The sequence below is a fragment of the Rhinatrema bivittatum genome, chromosome 3, assembly GCF_901001135.1.
Source record: "Rhinatrema bivittatum chromosome 3, aRhiBiv1.1, whole genome shotgun sequence".
In the NCBI taxonomy this organism is placed as follows: domain Eukaryota; kingdom Metazoa; phylum Chordata; class Amphibia; order Gymnophiona; family Rhinatrematidae; genus Rhinatrema; species Rhinatrema bivittatum.
This window is the reverse complement of record NC_042617.1, coordinates 259,990,672-260,011,763: the sequence shown is the minus strand read 5'-3', so window position 1 is coordinate 260,011,763 and position 21,092 is coordinate 259,990,672. Positions and strand designations below refer to the sequence as shown.

General features: G+C 44.3%; 1 protein-coding gene across 6 annotated transcripts in view; it reads left to right on the top strand.

Annotated features, from left to right (window-relative positions):
• Positions 1-985: 985 nt before the first annotated feature.
• Positions 986-21,092, top strand: part of LOC115087389 (pre-mRNA-processing factor 40 homolog B-like) — a 205,569-nt gene continuing 185,462 nt past the window's right edge. For 5 of the 6 annotated variants that reach the window (XR_003855511.1, XM_029594517.1, XM_029594515.1 and 2 more), the window contains exons 1-3: positions 986-1,121; positions 11,210-11,290; positions 20,537-20,680. Coding sequence is in view for 5 of the 6 variants with exons in the window: in XM_029594517.1 (XP_029450377.1) it covers positions 1,059-1,121; positions 11,210-11,290; positions 20,537-20,680 (288 nt within the window). In the remaining variant the exon portion in view is untranslated. Of the gene's footprint in view, positions 1,122-1,532; positions 1,621-11,209; positions 11,291-20,536; positions 20,681-21,092 lie in introns of those variants that run through there. The other variant, XM_029594514.1, reaches the window with a different exon arrangement.

The following is a 21,092-nucleotide window of genomic DNA, read 5'->3' as shown; positions in this document are numbered from 1 at the left end:
ACAAGATAGGTTGTGTCGTGAAACATTTTATTATGTATATATTTAAGGAAACATACATAAATTGTCGAAATACATTTTGTTCATTTAACCTTTAACCTCTGGTTTGCTAGTAGACTGAATTACTGTGTCCCGAAATTATGTTTGTCTAAAAAGTGTGTCACCAACATGAAAAGTTTGGAAAGCTCTGCCTTACTGTATAAGGGGTAAAGCTAGCGCATCGAAAACGCGCATCCAAACCTATGTATCGGCCCGTTAGAAAGGCAGCAAATTATGTTTGGTTTTTTGTCACTTGAAAACCTGGCTTTTTAATAATTAAATTGTAATACTTTCTCTTTTTGCAGTTAGATGCTATGAGCTAAGTGCAGGTGGTCTTCATGTTATGTAAGGAATTGGTAAGGAGGATTGGATTAGGAGTTTGTTTTTATTTGTTTTAGTATAAATTAAATGTATTCTTTATTTTTATACTGTTATAGTGAAATCTTTGTAGTTTACGACATATAAATATTTAACATAAATAATATTGTAATCACCCATGTGAAACGGAATATAAATATGTTAAGTCTGCGATAAGCCACTGTTTATTCCAACATTCAGTAAAGCTCCTTTTAAAAACGCGCAACATCCCATCAACTTCTGAAACGGAATTAATGACTACTTATAATCTTTTTCCTCATAGATCTCAAAAGCAAGTCACTGTATGTACTGAGTCAGGCCAGTAACACCGTTATCAACGTGTTTGGGGACCCTTATTGCTACATATAGAGGTTAACTAACGCAGCCACTACAATGCTCCACGCTTCCCCGAAAATCTTTGAGTCTTGCACCACCACCACCATCCTTCCGTCCGTCCATCTAGCACGGTGCAGCCCTCCATCAATGGACCTATTCACCCCTCCTTCTTTTAATGCACCTATCAGACCATTCATTCTGATTACCGTCCATCCATGAGTGCGGTGATCCCTTTTCCCCTGCCGATTGCCCTTGTCGCTCGCAGGCTCAGCGGCCGGCACTGAAAGAGTCCCGGTGGCGGCGGCTGCCCCACCCCCGCCTCTCCACCAATGGGAGCGCGTCTTATTAACGGGTGGGCCGCTGCCTGCCCGGCGCTGGCTGGCCCAGGGATGGTAACGTCTCTTTGTCTTGCGCTAATTCCTTATTACCGGCTATATTTTTTTTTCTTTAAAAACAATAATTATCGTTAACTACCGATGACTCTGTGGATGGCCCTGCCGCGGCTTCCGCTCCTCGGGGCCCTAGAGAGGTGCATGCCCCCTCTCCGGCCCCGAAGCGGAGGCAGTGGATTCCCGGGGAGAGAGAGAGAGAGAGATGGACACATGCGGAGACCTACAGGCAGGGACACAGATCGTGCACACACGCGTAGAGACAGATGTAGCTAGGGACACATGCGTTGGAACACAGGCAGAGGCAGAGACTCGGAAGTGTGAACGTTCTATGTGTTACCCAGAGAGAGAAATGTATTTTTTTTTTTAAAATCTATATTCTACTTTTCAGGCTTTTCAGAGCGGGTTATATTCAGGTCCTGTAGGGTATGCATAAGGACGTATGCATGCATCTGTACAAGGAGAAGGATGCACACATAAAGCTACCTGTACAGAGATACAGGTACACATACATACACACAAAAGCTGCGTGCATATAGACACACTGAGAAATGCATGGAGATGCACACATAGGGATACACAGGCACACGGATAGATATTCAAATTGTTGGTTGGTACTTATGTGTGTAAATCCCAACGTTATATAGTCAATATTCAAAAAACCAGCATTTTCTGCATCTAAGATGATTTTATACAGTTTTAGCCATATGGGTGTATGAAGCATAGAGAAGGCATGTTTTAAATATAGATACACAGATGACATTTTAAAGATGTGCTGCATGTAAATCTACATTAAGTTCTAAAGTGCATAAGTATGAAGGGGAGTTAACTGGGATTATTTTGTATTTTATTAAATAATTTTTAACAGCTGTTTTACTCCATTGATATAATTTTTATTGCTTGACTATATAGGTACTTTTATTTTTAATTCCACCAGTATTTTATTAATTCCCACACAGTCTCTGTTATTAATATTTACATTTTAAATGTTTTGCATATTTATCTTTATTTTATTTTTGCTATAGCCCTATTTCAAGGATCAGGCTATAACTGATGTGTATAATTTTTGTTCTGAATTACCTGTTTCAGAACCTAACTTTGAGCAGGAGTGGGAAAATATTAGAAAATCCTAGATGTCAGCAGACAATTTTTGGAGACAGGCAGGGATGGCAAACTTCAGTCATTGAGTGCTTGCAAGAAAGTCTGTTTTTTAGGACAGGCAAATTATATAAATAAGTCTGGACCTTGAATGAAATGTATACAAATATATTTCAGGTATTCATTATATAAATCATGAGAACCAATCCTGCATGCAGAACTTGAATACTAGAATTCACCAACTCTAAATCATGGATGCACAACTGTCACCCCTCCTCCCACTCTCATCATCCTTTATTTGTTTCATGCTTTTTCAGCTAAAGAATTCAGGGTGTATTACAACAGGCTGTTTACATTTGCAAGCTTGAAAATATAAGTAGGATAGGGTGCAGGTCCTTGTTACAGTTCATGGTTCAGATCAAGACTGACAGCACAGCATTACCACAGCGTAATGATAACAGGTCTCATAGCCTAGTTAAAGAAAGGCAAAGGGAGCATCAGTGCATTCATAAACATAGAAATGACGGCAGAAGAAGACCAAACGGCTCATCCAGTCTGCCCAGCAAGCTTTCGCACTTTTTTTTTCTCTCTCATACTTATCTGTTACTCTTGGCTCTTAGTAACCTTTTTTATTCTATTTCCCTTCCACCCCCACCATTAATGTAGAGAGCAGTGTTGGAACTGCATCTAAGTGAAATAGCTTAATTAGTTAGGGGTATTAACCACAGCAATAAGCATGCTACACCCATGCTTATCTGTTTATCCAGACTATGTAATTCAGTCCTTGTTGGTTGTTGCCTGAATATATATCCACATTTCTTCATTCCCCCCTGCCGTTGAAGCAGAGAGCCATGCTGGCTTTGCATTGAAAGTGAAGTATCAGTCTTGTTCCCCTGCCGTTGAAGCAGAGGGCTATGCTGGATATGCATGAAGTGTCAAACTTTCTCCCCTGCCATTGAAGCAGAGAGCTATGCTGGCTTTGCATTGAAAGTGAAATATCAGGCTTATTTGGTTTGGGATAGTAACCGCCTTAACAAGCAAGCTACTCCCAGCTTTTTTGTGAATGCAAATCCTTTTTTTCCACATTTCCTCATTGCTGCTGAAGCGTAGAGCAATGTTGGAGTCGCATTAACCGTGTGTATGTTTATTGAATAAGGGTATTATCACCAGGTAGTAGCCATCGTTCCCGTGAGCCACCCACTCTTCATTCACATCCTCTAGACTTTATGGATTACAAATAGGTGATGAGAGTGACAAGGCAATAGTAGTGATGCTAATAGCTTAGTTGAACAAAAGGCGGAAGGGAGCAGTAATGCAAATCATAATCGCACAAATGGGTAATCAAGGCACAGTGTTACAGAGGGTTAATGTTTCCAGTTTCAACATCTCCAATAAACAAAAGGTGTATGAGCTTTCAGTATATCAGATTTCATCAAAAGGGGATTTGATCAGTCACAGACCAGGGCTGGAGTGCATCAGGTAGATACCTAATAAAAGTGCAGTGGTCACTGGCACAGAGTTCAGATTATATTTCAGTTTGTGACTGTGGGATGAATACTGTCCTGTTCCATCCCCCCCCCCCACCACCACACATATTCCTCTCTCCCCATGGTGCCCCTCTTTTAATCTCTTCCCCCTGTTCTTTCCATCATGCTCCTCTTTTCCACTTCTTTCACCTGTTTCCCCCCCCCAAAAAAAACCCCAAAATAAAACCCTCCCTCTTTCCATTTGACCCCTTACTAAAAAATAATAAATCAGGATGCCAGCAATACAAGGATAGCACAAGACTGATTGTATCTGGACCCTGTGGCTCCTCTCCCTTCATCCATTTGCTTCCTGTTTAGAAAGGAAGGTGTGTGTAGGAGTGGTGAAGCAGCTGCAGGGACTTGAGCTGTGTCTCCTTGCTGTCAACTTTATTCTTGCAGCAGCTTGGTGGAGGAGAGAATCTCATGGCAGCAGTAGAACTGTTCTTTGATGTGGGCAAGAGAACATTGCTGCCCCAGACAATTTTCTCCTCCTCCTTGCCTGCCCAAAGTAGGACAAAATGCCGGTAGAGGACTGGGCAGTTCCACTGGAATCTGGGTACCAGTATTGAAATATGTGGTGTCTGTTATTTTATGGTACTGATTTAATCTTTCAATTTGTATTGTTTTCTTTATATAAGAAAACAATTCTGATATGAATTTTGTCTGTTTACTTTGATTTTCCTAATGATGCTTCTGTAATGCTCCTTATCATGTTTTATATAGTTTGCTAAATATTTTAAAATTTCTTTTTAGCTGCATAAAATATGGTAAATGAATTGACAGGATGCATCAATTCAGTCATTTGGACATAGCAGGCATACACATCTAACTCTGAAAATTGACTGATTTTATGATATTCAATCTTATGCAGCTATAAATTGGGATTTTCAATACGAAGTTTTGATGTGTCATGTTCTTTGGAAATTTGTTAAAGTTTCATGTGTCAAATTTTAGACCCATTACTCTGGACTGACACACTGCTGAAAGTTTGACCTACAGAAACAGCTACACAATCAGATGCAAAAGCAGGGTGTTAGAGTCCTCTTGGTCCTGATAAAAAACAAACAAACCCCTGAATCTGCTGTGATACCTTTTTTTATCAGACTAACATAGAAACTATCCAAAGGTGATGCTGTACAGGAGCTTTTGAAACAGCATTACTCCTTACTTCCAGGGTTTCATGTACAGTAATGTCTATAGAGAACCTTTATGTTGGCCTGCTTACAATGCATCACAATCTGTAAAGAGCACAGATACAGAGACAAACATATTAATGCATGTACAGTCACTTACAGACATATGGAGAGACATGGATAGGTTGGCAGAACTCACAGACTCGCAACAGAGTTTCTCATGCGGACAGGAGGAGGGTCTCCTGATACAAAAATTTCTGTATTGATGATTAAGCTGTTAGTGTACTGAATTCTGTTTTAGTGAGTGAGTCTCAGTAGTATGATTTTGATTTCTGTATTAGCGATTAGGTCTTATCAGTTATATTGAAATCTATATTGGTTGGTGATAATATGTACTAATTATTCAACCTCATAAGTTTTATTTTTATCTGACTAGACTGAATTCTGTATTGCTTATTGGGAATCTCATTGTTTCTGAACATACCCACATCAGTCCAGACAAGTGGATTTTATTCATCCCTACCAGCAGATGGAGGTAGAGAACAAAACTTTGGGCACTTCTATATATCCAAGAGTACCATCTGCAGTCCCTCAGTATTTCTGTACCTCCAGCAGATGGCAGAGGTGCTAAACTTGCAGTCTTGACAGATTAGGAATTTGGAGGACTTCTACTCCCTGAGGTGCCAGGTTCCTGTGGAGGGCCATCCCTCGGGTTGAGCCGGGCGAACGGGGGGGCGGGTGGTTGGATACCCATGTCAGGTTTTAGCCTGTGACCCCGGGACCACTGACAGCCAGGTGACTGGTTCCCTTAGTGGGGCTCAAAGCCCCTTTGCCTGTCCGTTGGGATTCAGGGAAGTATCCCCTGTGAAGTGTCTTTGCCTTTGCCTGTGATTTTATTTGCTATGCTTCTTTAAAAAAAAAAAAAAAAGTTTGAGAGGCTCAGCAGCAGCGGCAGCTCAGACTTAGTGTCTGAGCAGCCTGTCAGACAGCCTGCTTGGCGGGATCATCAAGGGTTGGTCCCGGATGCATCGGGCTGCGCAGGGCGGGGGGGAGATCTGCACCTTTCGTGGTAGGAGGGTGCCCCTGGTCGGGGGAAGTACCTCTTTCACCGTTATTTGTGCAGTGCCAACTGCATGTGGGTTTGTCCCATGGCGGCAGCAGTTTCGTGCCGGCGGGAGCATTTCGCGGCAGTTCGCCCTCTTGCTTCTGCTCCGCTGGCGGCCGCGTGGTGCGCCCCTCTCCCTGCAACTTTTGCGGGTTGTGCTTTTTTTAGGCCCGATGACGGACCGGCCGCTAGTGGAGGCCTGCCGGGCCTGCAGAGTGTGGTCCGCCTATCTTAATTCCCTTTCCCTCTGCACGGTTTGTGCTGTGGGGTGAGAGTGCTTCTAAATCTCGGAGAGCCTCACGATCCGCAACAGAGGTGAGAGGACCGCAGGGACGCGGTCCTTCCCCCATGGAAGGGGATCTGGATAAGGGCTCTGGGGATTCCCCTTCTCCTCTTTCCCCCGCGGTGCAGCAACGTGTGGAGGGACCGGCGGGGTTGGACCCCAGCAGTCTTGGAAGGGCCCTTGGGAGACTGGGAGGGTTTTCGCCCTAGTTTGTCCTCTTACTTCAAGAGGCCTTCCTAGCTCGGGAAGCAGGAAAGCGGCGATTTAAGGTCTGCCCGGCAGACTCCGCTAAGAGGGCAAGGGGGCTCCCTGCAGGCTCACGGGGCCAGTCTCAGGGGGCCCGCCCAGCGAGTCTGGACTCAGACCTCAGGGATTCTGAGGATTCGGATGATCCTCAGGGTGAAGGGAGTTTATCTCTGGCAGGAGATCTGGATGTGGACCCAGATGGGAGGCACCCCCAGGACCTGGATGACCCTAAGGAAGATCAGGGTGCCTTTGAGGGCCCGGAAGCGGAAGGCGACGACCTGCGGGTGATCCGCCTGTTCAAGAGGGAAGAGCTGCGCCTGCTTATTCCCCAGGTATTGGAGGAATTGGGGGTTAAGTTCTCTCTGGAGAACTCGGATAATGAAGGGGTTAATTCGGTGGTGGACGGCCTAAGGAGACCTCCCAGCATCTTCCCCATTCCTAAGAAGATCTAGAAGCTGATCAGCCATGAGTGGGATTCCCCGGACTCTAGCTTGAAAGTGGGAAGAGTGATGTCAAAGCTTTATCCTTTGTTACAGGAACATTTGGATACCCTCAAGATCCTGAAGGTGAATGCTGCAATTTCGGCAGTCACCAAGAAGACCACAATTCCGGTCGCTGGCGCAACCGCTCTGAAGGACGTTCAAGATCGGAAATCGGAGGTGCTGCTCAAGCGGGTTTTTGAGGTGTCGGCTCTGGGGCTCCAAGCAGCGGTCTGTGCCAGCCTGTTGCAGCGAGCTTGTTTGTGTTGGATCCAGAGGCCCCAGGAGCAATCTACCACTGGGATGTTGGCCCTGGCCAGGTGGCCCGCCTTGAGGTGAGGGTCGCTTATGTGGCCGATGCCTTATATGACCTCGTACGGACCACAGCCCGTGGCATGGTTTCGGTGGTGGCAGCAAGATGACTGTTGTGGCTGTGCAACTGGTCAGCGGACCTGTCGTCTAAGTTGCAGCTGTGTAACCTTCCCTTTAAGGGCAAACTGTTGTTCGGGGAGAACCTCGACCAGCTTATGAAATCCTTGGGGGAGACCAAAGGCAACAGACTGCCGGAGGATAAGAGGGCGACACTGAAGCCTTTCTCCTCTCATCCCTGTTTTCGTGAGTCGAGGTGATTCCATCCTGGCAGATCGGCTGGGTCCTCAGTGACAAGGCAGACAGCAGTCCTTTCGAGGTTCCGGAAGATCTACTAGAGACAGGCCCACTCAGGGAACGGGCAGAGTTAAATCCTCCCAGTGAAGTCAAGCTGGTCCACTCCTCATCGTTGGCAGTCTGAGGCAGGCTGTCCAGTTTTTATGAGGAGTGGACCAAGATCACCTCAGACCAGTGGGTGCAGGAAGTCATCAGGGAAGGTTATGCCTTAGAGTTTTCTCACCCTCTCTGGTCTGTCTTTCTGGAGTCGCGCTGCCTTTCCCTAAGCAAGTGGGCGGCAGTCCAGAAGACCCTTTAAAGGTTGTTAAGCCTAGAGGTGTTAGTCCTGGTGCTGGTTTCCGAACAGGGATGTGGAAGGTACTCCATTTATTTCATGGTCCCCAAGAAAGAGGGCACCTTTTGACCCATCTTGGATCTCCAAAAGTCAACTGGAGTTTGAAGGTACCACGATTCCAGATGGAGACGTTACACACCGTGATTGCGGCGGTCCGAAAAGGAGAGTTTTTGGTGTCTATGGATCTCACCAAGGCCTTATCTGCACATCCCCATTCGACAGGACCACCAGAAGTTTCTACGGTTCAAGGTGCTGGGTCAGCATTTCCAGTTTCAGTCCCTTCCCTTTGGCCTTGCCATGGCTCCTCGGACTTTCATGAAAGTGGTGGTGGTTGTCACAGCAGCCCTGAGATAGGACGGGGTCTTGATGCACCCCTATCTGGACGACTGGCTTATCAGAGCGCAGTCACAGGAGAATTGTGTGCGGTCGATATTCCGGGTGAGCTCTCTCCTGGAATTGTTGGGCTAGATCATCGATCTTCCAAAGAGTCACCTTGTGCCTTCTCAGTCCCTGGAGTACTTGGGCGCCTGATTCGACACACAGTAGGGAAGAGTGTTTCTCACGTCCGACAGGGTGGTCAAGATTCAAACTCAGATAGCTCGCTTGCTTCGCCTGTCGGTCCCCAAAGTCTGGGATTATTTACAGGTTGGCGTCAATGTTGAAGCTGGTGCCTTGGGCATTTGCTCATATGCACCCCCTGCAGAGAGTGTTTTTGTCTCACTGGAGCCCCCTGTCAGAACATTATTTTCTGCCACTGCCCCTTTCAGTGGAAGCCAGATCCATTCTGGCCTGGTGGATGACAAGGAGCAATCTGGAAAAGGGGATGCCTCTCGAAGTCCTGGATTGGGTGGTGGTCACTACAGATGCCAGTCTCCGGGGCTGGGGTGCGGTGTGCCTGGGCAAGTCAGCGCAGGGCCTCAGGTCGGCATCGGAACAGTCATGGTCCATCAATCGGTTGGAGACAAGGGCGGTGTGCAGAGCCCTTGGTCTGCGATCGCATGGTGAGAGTGTTCTCGGACAACTTGACAACTGTGGCCTACATCAACTGCCAGGGGGGAACCAAGAGTCCCGCCTTGGCTCGGGAGGCTCAGCTATTGTTCGTGTGGGCAGAAATCCATCTCGAGGGGTTTGCTGCTTCTCACATCGCAGGAGTGGACAACATCCAAGCGGACTATCTCAGCCATCAGCAGTTGGATCCAGGGAAGTGGGAACTGTCCTCAGAAGCCTGGGATCTCATCTGCGCCCGTTGGGGGACACCTCAGCTGGACCTCATGGCGACGAGTCTCAACGCCAAGATGGAGAGGTTCTTCAGCCACCGGAGGAAGACCTGGGTGGTGGGCCTCAATGCTTTAATGTGCCTGTGGCCAACTGGAATCCTTTATGTCTTCCCTCTGTGGCCCCTCATAGTGTGGGTGCTCAGGCAAATAGAGGCTCATCCAGGTTCAGTGGTACTAGTAGTGTCTGAGTGGCCAAGATCTGGTTCATTTGGCGGTGGAAAAGCTTCTGCGTCTAGCCCACTTGCAGGGACTGGTGCGTCAAGGTCCCATATTTTCGGATCGGGCAGATCGCTTATGGCTCGCAGCCTGGCTTTTGAGAGGTGGTGATTGTGTTTGAAGGGGTATTAAGAACTGGTTATTGCTACCCTTCTTCAGGCTAGATGTCCGGCTACCTCCCTTGCCTATTCCAGAGAATGGAAAGTGTTTGAGACCTGGTGTGGGAAACAGGGGTTGCATCCTCTGGTTTCCGTACCGCACATTTTGTCCTTTTTGCAGCAGGGCTTGTCCAAAGGATTGGCTCATAGTTCACTTAGGGTCCACGTTTCGGCCTTGGGTTGTCTCAGGGGGAAGGTGCAGGGCCAGACTTTGGCTTTCCATCCTGATGAGATGTGTTTTCTGAGGGGTGGTAAACATCTCCGTCCACCTCTTTGCAATGTGTGTCTGGAACGGAATCTCAATTTGGTGTTGCTGGCCCTCTGTGAACTGCTGGGTCGAGCATCTTTAAATGTCCTTACCTTGAAGACTGTCTTTTTGGTGGCCATTTGCTTGGCTAGAAGGATCTTGGAGTTGCAGGCTCTTTCTTGCCGCGATCCCTTTCTCCAGATTTCACCCGACAATGTTTCTTTACAGACTGTGCCTTCATTCCTGCCTAAGGTGGTTTCTGCTTTTCATGTGAACCAGACGGTGGAGCTGCCAGGTTTTCCAGACTGGGCTCATGATCCCTCTTTGGACAGGAATCTCCATCTTTTAGCCGTGCAGCACACCTTATTGCGTTACTTGAAGGTCACCAATTCTTTCTGTCGCTCTCATCATTTATTTGTGCTTTTTGGGGGGACAAAAAAGGGAGAGAAGGTGTCTAAGGCTTTTTAGCTCGCTGGTTGAAAGAAACTATTTCTGCAGCCTATGTGTCCAAGGGTCGTGTTGTGCTGGGTGGGACTTAAGGCTCATTCTACTCGTGCACAGGCGGTGTCTTGGGCCGAGTATCAACTGGTGTCTCCCCAGGAGATATGTCGGGCCGCAGTTTGCTCTTTGCTGCACACTTTCACCAATTACCTGTTGGATGTGCGTGCCCTGGAGGCAACTCCTTTTGGTGAGAGTGTTCTGAAAGCAGGTCTTTTGGATTTCCGCCCGGTATAGGGGGGCTTTGGTACATCCCACTTGTCTGGACTGATCTGGTTATGTTCAGGAAAGGAAAATTGGTTCTTACCTGCTAATTTTCATTCCTGTAATACCACAGATCAGGCCAGAGGCCCACTCTTGGGATCAGTGCCGAAAGAATGCTTGTTCTACTGCTGGTTTTTGGGCTCATACGAAGAAGGTTTTCAAAGATTTGTTGGGATTGTTAACATGTTCTAGAGTTTTCAATGTTTCTTTGGCTATCCAGTTCAGGGGTATCCATAGTTCACCCTGTTGTTACGTTATCTTGGTTTGGGTACAGGTCAATACTGAAGGACTGCAGCTGGCGCACTCTGATATATAGCAGGGCCCAAAGTTTTCTTCTCTACCTCTATCTGCTGGTAGGGGTCAATAAAACCCACTTGTCTGGACTGATCTGCGGTATTTCAGGAACGAAAATTAGCAGGTAAGAACCAATTTTCCTATACTATGAGTTTTGGTCTGTGTGTGAGGCTCCTGTAGATGAGATGAGTTCTGTATTTTCCTAATTGATTGGGCTTTCTGGCCCTATTGGGCTTACTTGATGTTTCTTTTCTCCATATTTGACAGTCAGCACCAGACTCTGGCAGTGGCCCATCTGGGCAACCAGCTTCCTTTCCTAATGCTCCTGCAATGCTGCCCCCTCCTTTTGTAAGTAGCTTTCCTATCTTATCGGAGAAAATGTATTTATTTCCAAAATGCATCAGTTGTTTTTAGTCAGTATAAATCCTGGTACTTCTTACAGTGCATTTTGTACTGTGGTGTTGGCAACATAGATCATTAATAGTCTAATTCATTTTAGATTCTCCATTGACAAGCAGGGCTGAATTAGCCATGACATGTGAGTGACATCATCTGATGGCATGAAACAGACCCTTCTCTCTTAGCTTATAGAGCATTACTGAGTGCTGGTGCAGCCTCGCGAACCCCTCGGTCTTTTTTCATCCAGGCAATCAGCTTGAACATGTACTCAATTTCTGTTTTTTTTTTCTTGATTTATATCTTTTGATATATTTATTCTTTTCAAAAATTTTCTGCTTCCTCAGCAGCCCCCAAACAACACTTGTAAGTGCTAAATTAAAAAAATATTTTTTCTTCACAGGATGTCGGGCACCAAGAAGCTTCAAAATTTGTATATGCAGTAAAAAAAAAATGTCCATTACAGATGGACATGACATTTGTTATTTATTTATTTACCACTGCCTAGGACCAAACCACAACCTGCCACTGTGGCTGGATGTCTCCATGTTCCCAGAAGTCCAGGACCTGGAAAATGGAGGAACTGCTTTATTCTCTGAAGAGCTGCAGCTGGTCTTCCTCCTGGAAAAGAGACTTGTCTCGCTCACCGGGTGCTGAGTTGAGCAGGAGCTCCTCGAGAAAGGCTCCTCCTCACTGGAGTAGGCCAGACCCAGTCTTCAGAGCTAGTAGCGTACCCGATGCTGAAAAAACATTGAGTCTTGGTACCATACCATTTACTGGCTTATCGAGCCCTGGCACTATTGACATAAACAGCTCTGGTGCCATCAACGCATTGCACTCTGGAGCACTTGACGCATTGAACCTCAATGCTCATTGATGTTCCTTCTCTCAGTGCCTTACTCATGAGAGCAAGCTATTACAATGTCAGTGCACTGGGCCTCGGTACTTCTGATGCAACTCTTCACTAAATCACCAGTTCCTTCCATACATTTAGGAAGATTTTCAAGGACAGAAAGAGATACACTTCACCAATATCTAGAACAATGTCTCTATCACAGTTATAGGAACAAGGCCTACACCTGGACGCACCAGATCCCATTTGCTCTATAGTGCTCTTAATCTCTAACTAGTCCCCAGGACAAATTTTACAAAGTTCAGAGAATATGCAAGAATATTCTATCCTAGTTTTTGAAAGAGGAAGTTCCATTTCTAATGCCAGGCCAGAAGGCACGTCAACCCTTAGACCATGTAGTAGAATTAGTGAAGACTTTCTTTACCTTTCTGTCAGCTAATGACAAGGAAGGTACTCTTCAATCCTTCCTTTCCAGGATATCAGATTTCTCCCGCAAGGAATGGTCGCAGTAACCCCTGACTGGACTGGTACTCCATCACAACCTATAGTGGTTCTAGTCCTCTGCACTCACTTGCAACGAAGTCCAGCCAGTTGGAGGACATCCCCCAGTAATACACCCCTCCAAGGTGACCAAGGACCTCTCCTTGGTTGCCTTCTTCAACACGTGACCTTGATTGGTGTTCCCTTCCCTGTAGGACCGAGTAGGATTTGGCAAGAATATCCTCCGCTCCCTTATCTAAGTTTCTGGAACATCTCCACTTGAGGACGTCTCTTACTCAAGGTTTCTGGACAAGTTGGGTAAGGTGCTCAGAGTTAACATTCGTAAGGACAAGAATCCTTGTACAGATGCCTTTGGCCTTTTCTAGATTCTAGATATCCCGTGGAGCCAGCAGCCATTTTAATCCATGCTATATTGCAAGCAAGAATGAGAGAGAATCTCATTTTCTGCACTTCAGTAGCAAGGAAATTAGAACTCAAGTATAGAATCCAGAAGATTCCAGGTTTCAAAGTAGTACAGATGCCCCATCAATCAGTTATAGTGGCCAAGAATATTTTCAAACATTCTACCTGGCTCCTGGACAATTTTGGTAAAAAGATGTTCCAGAGCACCATGCTTAATGCATATATTTCTGCTCACCAGTTGTACATGGTTCAATACTTACACGATTGCATTAAAAAATTGAAGCCCTTTCTTCCTATGGGGGATAACAACTGCACCTAGATGCTGAAGAGTGTATATGCCATCTTATTTGTTCACTTTATAAGGTGTTCAATATGACAGCCAGCTCCTCAAGCTGAATGGCTTGGTTGAAAGCCAGCAGATTGCACAATGATGCCCACAATAAGTTTGCAGATGTCCCCTGCATGGGAGATCATCTCTTTGGAGACAAACTCAGAAAAACTGTTGCTGAAATAAAGGATCAATATGTAGCAGTCCAGTTGCTCTCAACCAGCTCAGAGCAGCAGTTCATGACTATGTTTTTAAGTGATCATACTTCCAGGGATACCCCTTCTGGTAATTCCAGCAGTATTGGGTTCTGCCTCTGCTTCCGCAGCAATTTCAGGCTTGGCGTTGGCAGTGTGAACAAAGCCAACCAAAAGCAACACAGCAGATCCAGCCCAAACTCAAACTAAGTTTTTTACCAAACTCTAAACCCAGCACTTATCCTCTCTGGTAGAGGGTAGAAGTCATCTCTATTGGGAGGCATGGTGCAAGATTATTAAATTGCTCTGGTTTCTGAAGATTGTAGAATTTAGTTACCACTTACATTTCTTCTGGCTTCTCATGCTTACTCATTGCTCGGTCTTAAATCCAGATTTGTCTTACTCAGTGCAACTCCACCTGGAGTGGAGAATCCAGCTGAAGAAAATAGGAAAAACATAAACACTGGTAAGTTAGATAAGGCAGGCAAAAAGAGAATTTGAAAAGCTGGCCGTAGACACAAATTCAAAATAAAAAATCTTTCAAATACATCCGAAGCAGGAGGCCTATGAGGGAGTCATTTGAGCAGGTAAAAGGGGCACTTAGGGAAGATAAGGCCATAACGGAAAAACTTAATGAATTCTTTAAGAAAGAACATAAGAAAATGCCATACTGGGTCAGGCCAAGGGTCCATCGAGTCCAGAATCCTGTTTCCAACAGTGGCCAATCCAGGCTATAAGTACCTGGCAAGTACCCAAAAACTCAGTATATCCCATGCTGCTGATGCTAGTAATAGCAGTGGCTATTTTCTAAGACTCCAGTGGTTACTGAGGAGGATGTTGGGGAGAAACCCATGCTAGAAATGGTATTTAAAGAGGAAGATTCAAAGGAACTGAAGCAAATCACAGTGAACCTGGAAGATGTAATAGGGCAGATTGACAAACTAAAGAGTAGCAAATCACCTGGACCAGATGGTATATACCCCAGAGTTCTAAAAGAACTAAAAATGAAATTGCAGATCTATTACTAATAATTTGTAACCTATCATTAAAATCATCTATTGTGCATGAAGTTTGAAGAGTGGCCAATGTAATGCCAATTTTTATAAAGAGCTTCGGGATAATCCGGGAAACTATAGGCTGTGAGCCTGCAGTGCTGTGAAAAATCATCAAAACTATTCTAAAGAACAAAATTGCAGAACATATAGAAGGATATGGTTCAATGGAACACACCAATTTGGATTTACCCAAGGACAGTCTTGCCTCACCAGTTGCTACATTTTTTTGAAGGGGTTAATATACATGCAGATAATGGTGAGCTGGTAGATGTAGTGCATTTGGATTTTCAGAAAGCGTTTGACAAAGTCCCTCAAACTGGTTAAAAGATGGAAAGTAGGAATTAATGGTCAGTTTTCTCAATGGAGCAAGGTGAACAGTGGAATGCCCCAGGGATCTGTATTGGGACCAGTGCTTTTTAATATATTTATAAATAATCTGGAAGGGGAAACGAGTGAGGTGATCAAATTTGCAGATGACAAAAAATTATTCCAAATTGTTAAATCACAGTGGATTGTGAGAAATTGGAGAAGGACCTTGTGAGACTGGGAAATTGGGCATCCAAATGGCAGATGAAACTAAATGTGGCAAGTACAAAATGATGCACATAAGGAAAAGTAATTCAAACTGTTACCCAATATTAAGTTCCATATTAGGAATTACCATCCAGAACAATACTTTGAAATCTTCGGCTCAGTGTGCAGCGATTATCAAGAAAGCAAACAATGTTAGGAATTATTAGGAAAGAAATGGAGAATAAAACAGAGAATGTCATAATACCACTGAGACCACACCTTGAATATTGTGTACAATTGTGGTTACTGCATCTAAAAAAAAAATATAGCTGAACTGGAAAAGTTATAGAGAAGGGTGACCAAAATAACAAAAGGGATGGAATAGTTCCTCTAGGAGGAAAAGCTAAAGAGTTTAGAGCTGTTCAGCTTGGAGAAGAGTTGGCTGATGGGGGATATGATAGAGGTCTGTAAAATCACGAGTGGAATAGAAAGGGAAAATTTGAATCAGTTACTCTTTTTAAAAAAATACAAGGACTCTGGGACACGCCATGAAGTTAGCAAGTAGTGCAATTAAACAAATCCGAGAAAATATTTATTTTTTTCCTCAATGCAGTTAAGCTCTGGAATTCATTGTTGGAGGATGTGGCAAAGGCAGTTAGCATAACTGGGTTTCAAAAAAGATTTGGACAATTTTCTGGAGGAAAAGTCCATAAACTGTTATTAACCAGATAAACTTGGGGAAAGCTACTATTTAATCCTGGGTGTTAGCAGCATGGGATCTTTCTACTATTTGAGATCCTGTCAGGTACTTTTGACCTGGATTTGCCACTGTTGCAAACAGGATACTGGGCTTGATGGATCCTTGGACTGACCCAGTATGGTGGTAATTATGTTCTCACTCAGCAAGCAATAGAACTTGTCCTGCCTAATTAAGATGGCCTGTATTTTACTCCTGCTATTTCCTTATCTCCCCCAAAATCCAGGAAATTGAGACCCATTCTGGATTTTAGAAATCTGAAAAAGAATCTACTCGGGGAGAAATTCCCTTTGCACAATTCTTCCCTTCATCCAGGTGGGGGAGTGGATGTGTTTTCTGGATATGAAGGATCCCTCCCACTGGCACTGTCTACGCTTTTGTTTTGGAATCCTCTCACTTCTAGTACCAAATACTCCCCTTCGGTCTATCAGCAGCACCGAGGGTCTTTACCAAATGTCTAATTGTAGTAGGAGTGCACCTCCATCATCAAGGCATCTGTCTTCCCTTACTTGGATGACTGGCCAGAAACTGTAACCTCCTTATCAAAGTCAATTCAACTCCTGTATTCATTGGAATTCCTAGTAAATTAAAAAAAAAAATAAAGACCCTAATTCAATCTCAGAAGATCAAATTCATTGAGGCCTGGATAGACTCTTTACTGAAGAGATCTTTTCTTCCGTCAGATCAGGTGAACATCTCATGTGACTTGTTCATCTATTGCTGAACATGGATCAAGGCAACAATCAGGGAAGTGCTAGTTGTTCTGGACCACATGGTGGTGGCAATTCATTTAGTTTCACTAATCTTCCTCTAAATGCGACACCTATAATGGGGCCTCCATTCCCAATGGGACCAGTTAACTCAGGCCTTGTGTACCTCAAATGTCTCATAGGAAATGAAGCAAGAGCTTTATTGGTGGCTAGTCTCCGAATCCTTCACGGGGAAGCATCACTCTGTCTACTTTCTCATTGGGTGACTTTAGCGACAGATGCCTGCACCAAGGAATGGGGACCCTTTATGGGTCCCTTCTGAGGTTTAAGGGACTTGGTCATTAGCAGAAGGGACCCTTTATGGTTCCCTTCTGAGGTTTAAGGGACTTGGTCATTAGCAGAAAGATAATTTCAGATCAACCTTCTAGAAATGTGAGTGATCAGATATGCCTTAACAACTTTTATGCATCTCCTCGAGGGGCAGAGCATTTTCATTCAAACTGGCAATTAAGTAGCCATGTTCTTTGTCAACAAACAAGGAGGTATGGAGTCATGGGCACTCTGCTAAGAGGTGATAAAGATTATGAGAATGGGCATGCAATCATCAAGCAATTCTGCAAGCAACCTATCTTCCAGGGATTGCCAATAAGTTAGCAGACAGCCTCAGCGGGATATTCCATTTGCCCAAATGTTCCCTGCAATAGTCAATGGTTGATAGACTATTTAGTCTTTGGGGTCATCAAGCGACCTCTTCCCCTTGGAGGAAAACTGAAAAGTGGAGAGATTTTGTTCCATTCTTCCCAGTGAACTTAGATCCACTCAGGACGCTTTTCTGCTCAACGAATACAGATCTCATGTATTTTTTTCCACTGATCTCATTGATAGCCAGGATGGTACAAAAAGTACTCAGACAAGTGCTGTCCAAGTCTTATAGCATCAGCATGACCCAGACAAATGTGGTTCGTGTACCTGATACAACTATCCATCAGCCTCTAATTCCTCTGGGGACAGATCCATCTTTGTTAATTCAAGAAGAGGGACATCTAACCTTTCCTCTCTCAATGGCCTGAATGTTGAGTGCTCACTGATTGCCTCATTTTCCTTACCCAAAGAAATTGAGTACATAATAGTGTCCACCAGAAAACCCTCAACTAGGAGAGCTAATGGCTTTAAATGCAAATTTTCTCCTCCTGATGTCAACAAATCTTCTTAGACCCTTTTGCATGCGAGCCACGAGAGCTACTCCAGTACTTGTTCTTTCTTTCTTTCTCAGGTCTCAGTATCACTTTAATGAGCATACATCTCAGTGCCATAGCAGCCTACCATATATACAGTAGATTGAGGGTAGGCCAATCTCCACATATCCTTTGGTATTGAAGTTCATAAAAAGCCTATGTCATACTAAATCTCCAGTTGTCAAGTACCTGTTCTGTGGGACTTTATTGTGGTTCTGGCACAACTTATGAAGCCTCCTTTTGAACCTTTGGACTCAGCTTCTCTCATAGAAAGTATTATTCCTTATTGCAATCACGTCGGTCAGAAGAGTTGGTGAGTTTCAGGCTTTGGTTTATTACTCTTCTTTATATGTAATTCTTCCATAATAGAGTAGTGTTTTGCATCCACCTGAAGTTTCTACAAAACATAGTCTCAGCTTTCCATATTAATCGAGACATCATGTTACCTGTGTTCTTTCTGAGGCTACATGCACATGAAGATGAAAAGGCCCTTCATTCCTTATACTGTAAAAGAACTTTGGCTTACTACCGATAAAGAACTCTGTCACATCGTCAGGCTTTGCACTATTCATCTATTACAGTCTTTACCAACTGGGCATACCAATAGCCCAAACTAACATTGTTTGATTGGCTAGCAGACTGTATTGTACATTGTTATGCCCTGGCAGGCATCCAGCCCACTGACTGTATCAAGGCTTATCAAGTAAGATCCATGGTTGCATCTGTAACTCATCTAAGAGCAGTATCTATTGAAGACATTCGTAGAGTTGCAACTTGGCTCTCAGTGGATACCTTCAAGTCCTAGTAAATTTGGACAAGCAGTTTTGCATAGCCTGTTCATCCTGTAGTCTACTCTCCACGGTGGGGTCCAAATTGCTTATTCAGAAATCGCTGCATTACATCCCTCAGCTTGAGATTCCTCACATGTCATGACTAATTCAGCCCTGCTTTCAACAGAGAAAGCAAGTTTGGTGTTCTCTGAAGACACAGGATGAATTAGCTATGCTAAATACTTGCCCATTTCCCTGGAGAGTCGACTACCTAACTAGACTTTGTTCTAAAATCGACTGAGGGGCTTACGAGTCAATGCTCGCCTGTGCAGGAACTCCAGCAAAAGCTCGATAGAGCACATGTTCTGAGCTAAGAGAGCGAGGTGTCATCAGATGAAGTCATCCACATGTCATGGCTAATTCATCCTGCTGTCTACGGACAACACCATTTATGGTAAGCAAATTTGCCCGTCTACTGACAAACACTAAGAAAAGAGACCATATCTCCCCAGTGCTACAAGACCTCCACTGGTTACCAATTCATTTCAGAGTCATTTATAAATCCATCACCTTGATATACAAAATCATTCACCAACATACCACAATCGATCTACAAATTCCTCCCCGCTTCCACAAATCCACAAGACCGACCAGGGAAGCCTACAGAGGATGCCTCATTGTTCCACCCACGAAAACCACTAATCACAGCACCTTAAGAGACCGAGCCCTTTCCACCGCAGGCCCACAGTTATGGAACTCCATCCCTCCAGAACTCAGAAACGAACCATGTCTCCTAACCTTTAGGAAAAGACTCAAGACATGGCTTTTCAGGCAAGCCTTCTCGAACTCTACCTAATATGCACCATAAACAAACTCTCTACTCAGAGACTGTACATATGAGACACCATATTTATATTGAACTTTTGTACATAATTATTCTCCGCTATCTCTTTCTATTTCTTACACTCCCAGTTCATTAGCCCTTGTTAATTGTAACTGCTTCTCTTCATCACGTTATTTATGTTTTTTGGTTGTATTATCCGCACCCCTGTTTTCTGTAAACCGACATGATGTGAACGAGTTCATGAATGCCGGTATAAAAAAACCTTAAATAAATAAATAAATAAAAATACAGGGTTTGTTTTTCAAAAGTAAAACTACATTTTACTGGAGATCTATGCTTACTTATTATTGTACCCTTACACTTGGTCACCTCTTTTTTTTTTTGACCCAGCAGTTTTCTCCTGCACCTGTTGGGCTTCCAGTTCAGACAGGCTGAGATCCTGGCACTATGTACCTTCATTTGCAACTATCTGGGGAATTTTGTCCATTTTTTATATCCTCCCTCCCCTAAATGGACCTAGTCTGCAGTGACAGTACTTCAGCTGTGGGCCATGCAGCAACATTTCTTCCAAAACCTCATAATCCTGGATCGTGAATTTAGCCAGCAAGTGTCACCCTTGAGTTATGATCACAAGGGGCCTCTAGTATTCCCAACTCCAGCTAACCTGGAGAGTGGAATAACTGGCTCGAGGACCAGACCAGGTCCCTTCTGCATGGCAGTGCACAACACTTGCCACTGGGCCAACCCTGGTCTCCTCTTTTGAGATATCATATGTAGGGATGATGTGCACTATGTATGTCATGGAATTTAAAGTCTTTAAGAAACATACTTATTCACATTGTATAACATGGATTTCTCTGGGCTTTAGGTCAGAGATTTGTAAGGCACTTGTTTTAAAATGAACACAAAATAACAATATTTTAACAATCTTAATGTCAGTTTCAGTTTACCTTTCTTATCAGAAATGATTATAAGGTCAGGAAAAGGTTTCTCATGGAGTTATAATGCACCTCAGCTTTATACTTCTTGTTCACAGATGCCACCTCCTGGTATGCCTCCTCCATTCCCTCCAATGGGAATGCCGCCTATGGGACAGAGACCACCAGCAATCCCTCCCATACCCCCTGGCATGATGCCACCTATGATTCCACCCATGGCAGGACCACCGCCTTTAAGCCAGGTTGGTACAGCAGAAATATAATGGACTTCTTTTATGTTAGGGCTCTGGATCTAGTTTATATTATGGGATATGTGGATTGGTTTAGGAACATTTGTATCATCAACTTTGGGTTCTGGGAATATTCTTGCCGTGTTGAAAGCGTATAGGCATTGTGCAACTGAAGAAAAGAAGATGCATAGTTAAATCCCTCAACTGACAAATGTTAACTGTGGTTCATTTACGTTTATTATGGTCAGTGTGATCCCTAATAATTTGTTTAGGTGAATCTGCATTCTGTGACCTTTACAAGCAGATAGATTAACACATTATGGATAGTTTTAGTAACAATTTATGAACAATCTCAAGTGGCAGGTTTGGTCACCAGCAGAATATTGGTACATTCAGCAGTGATCTCCGTACAGATTCGTGGGTT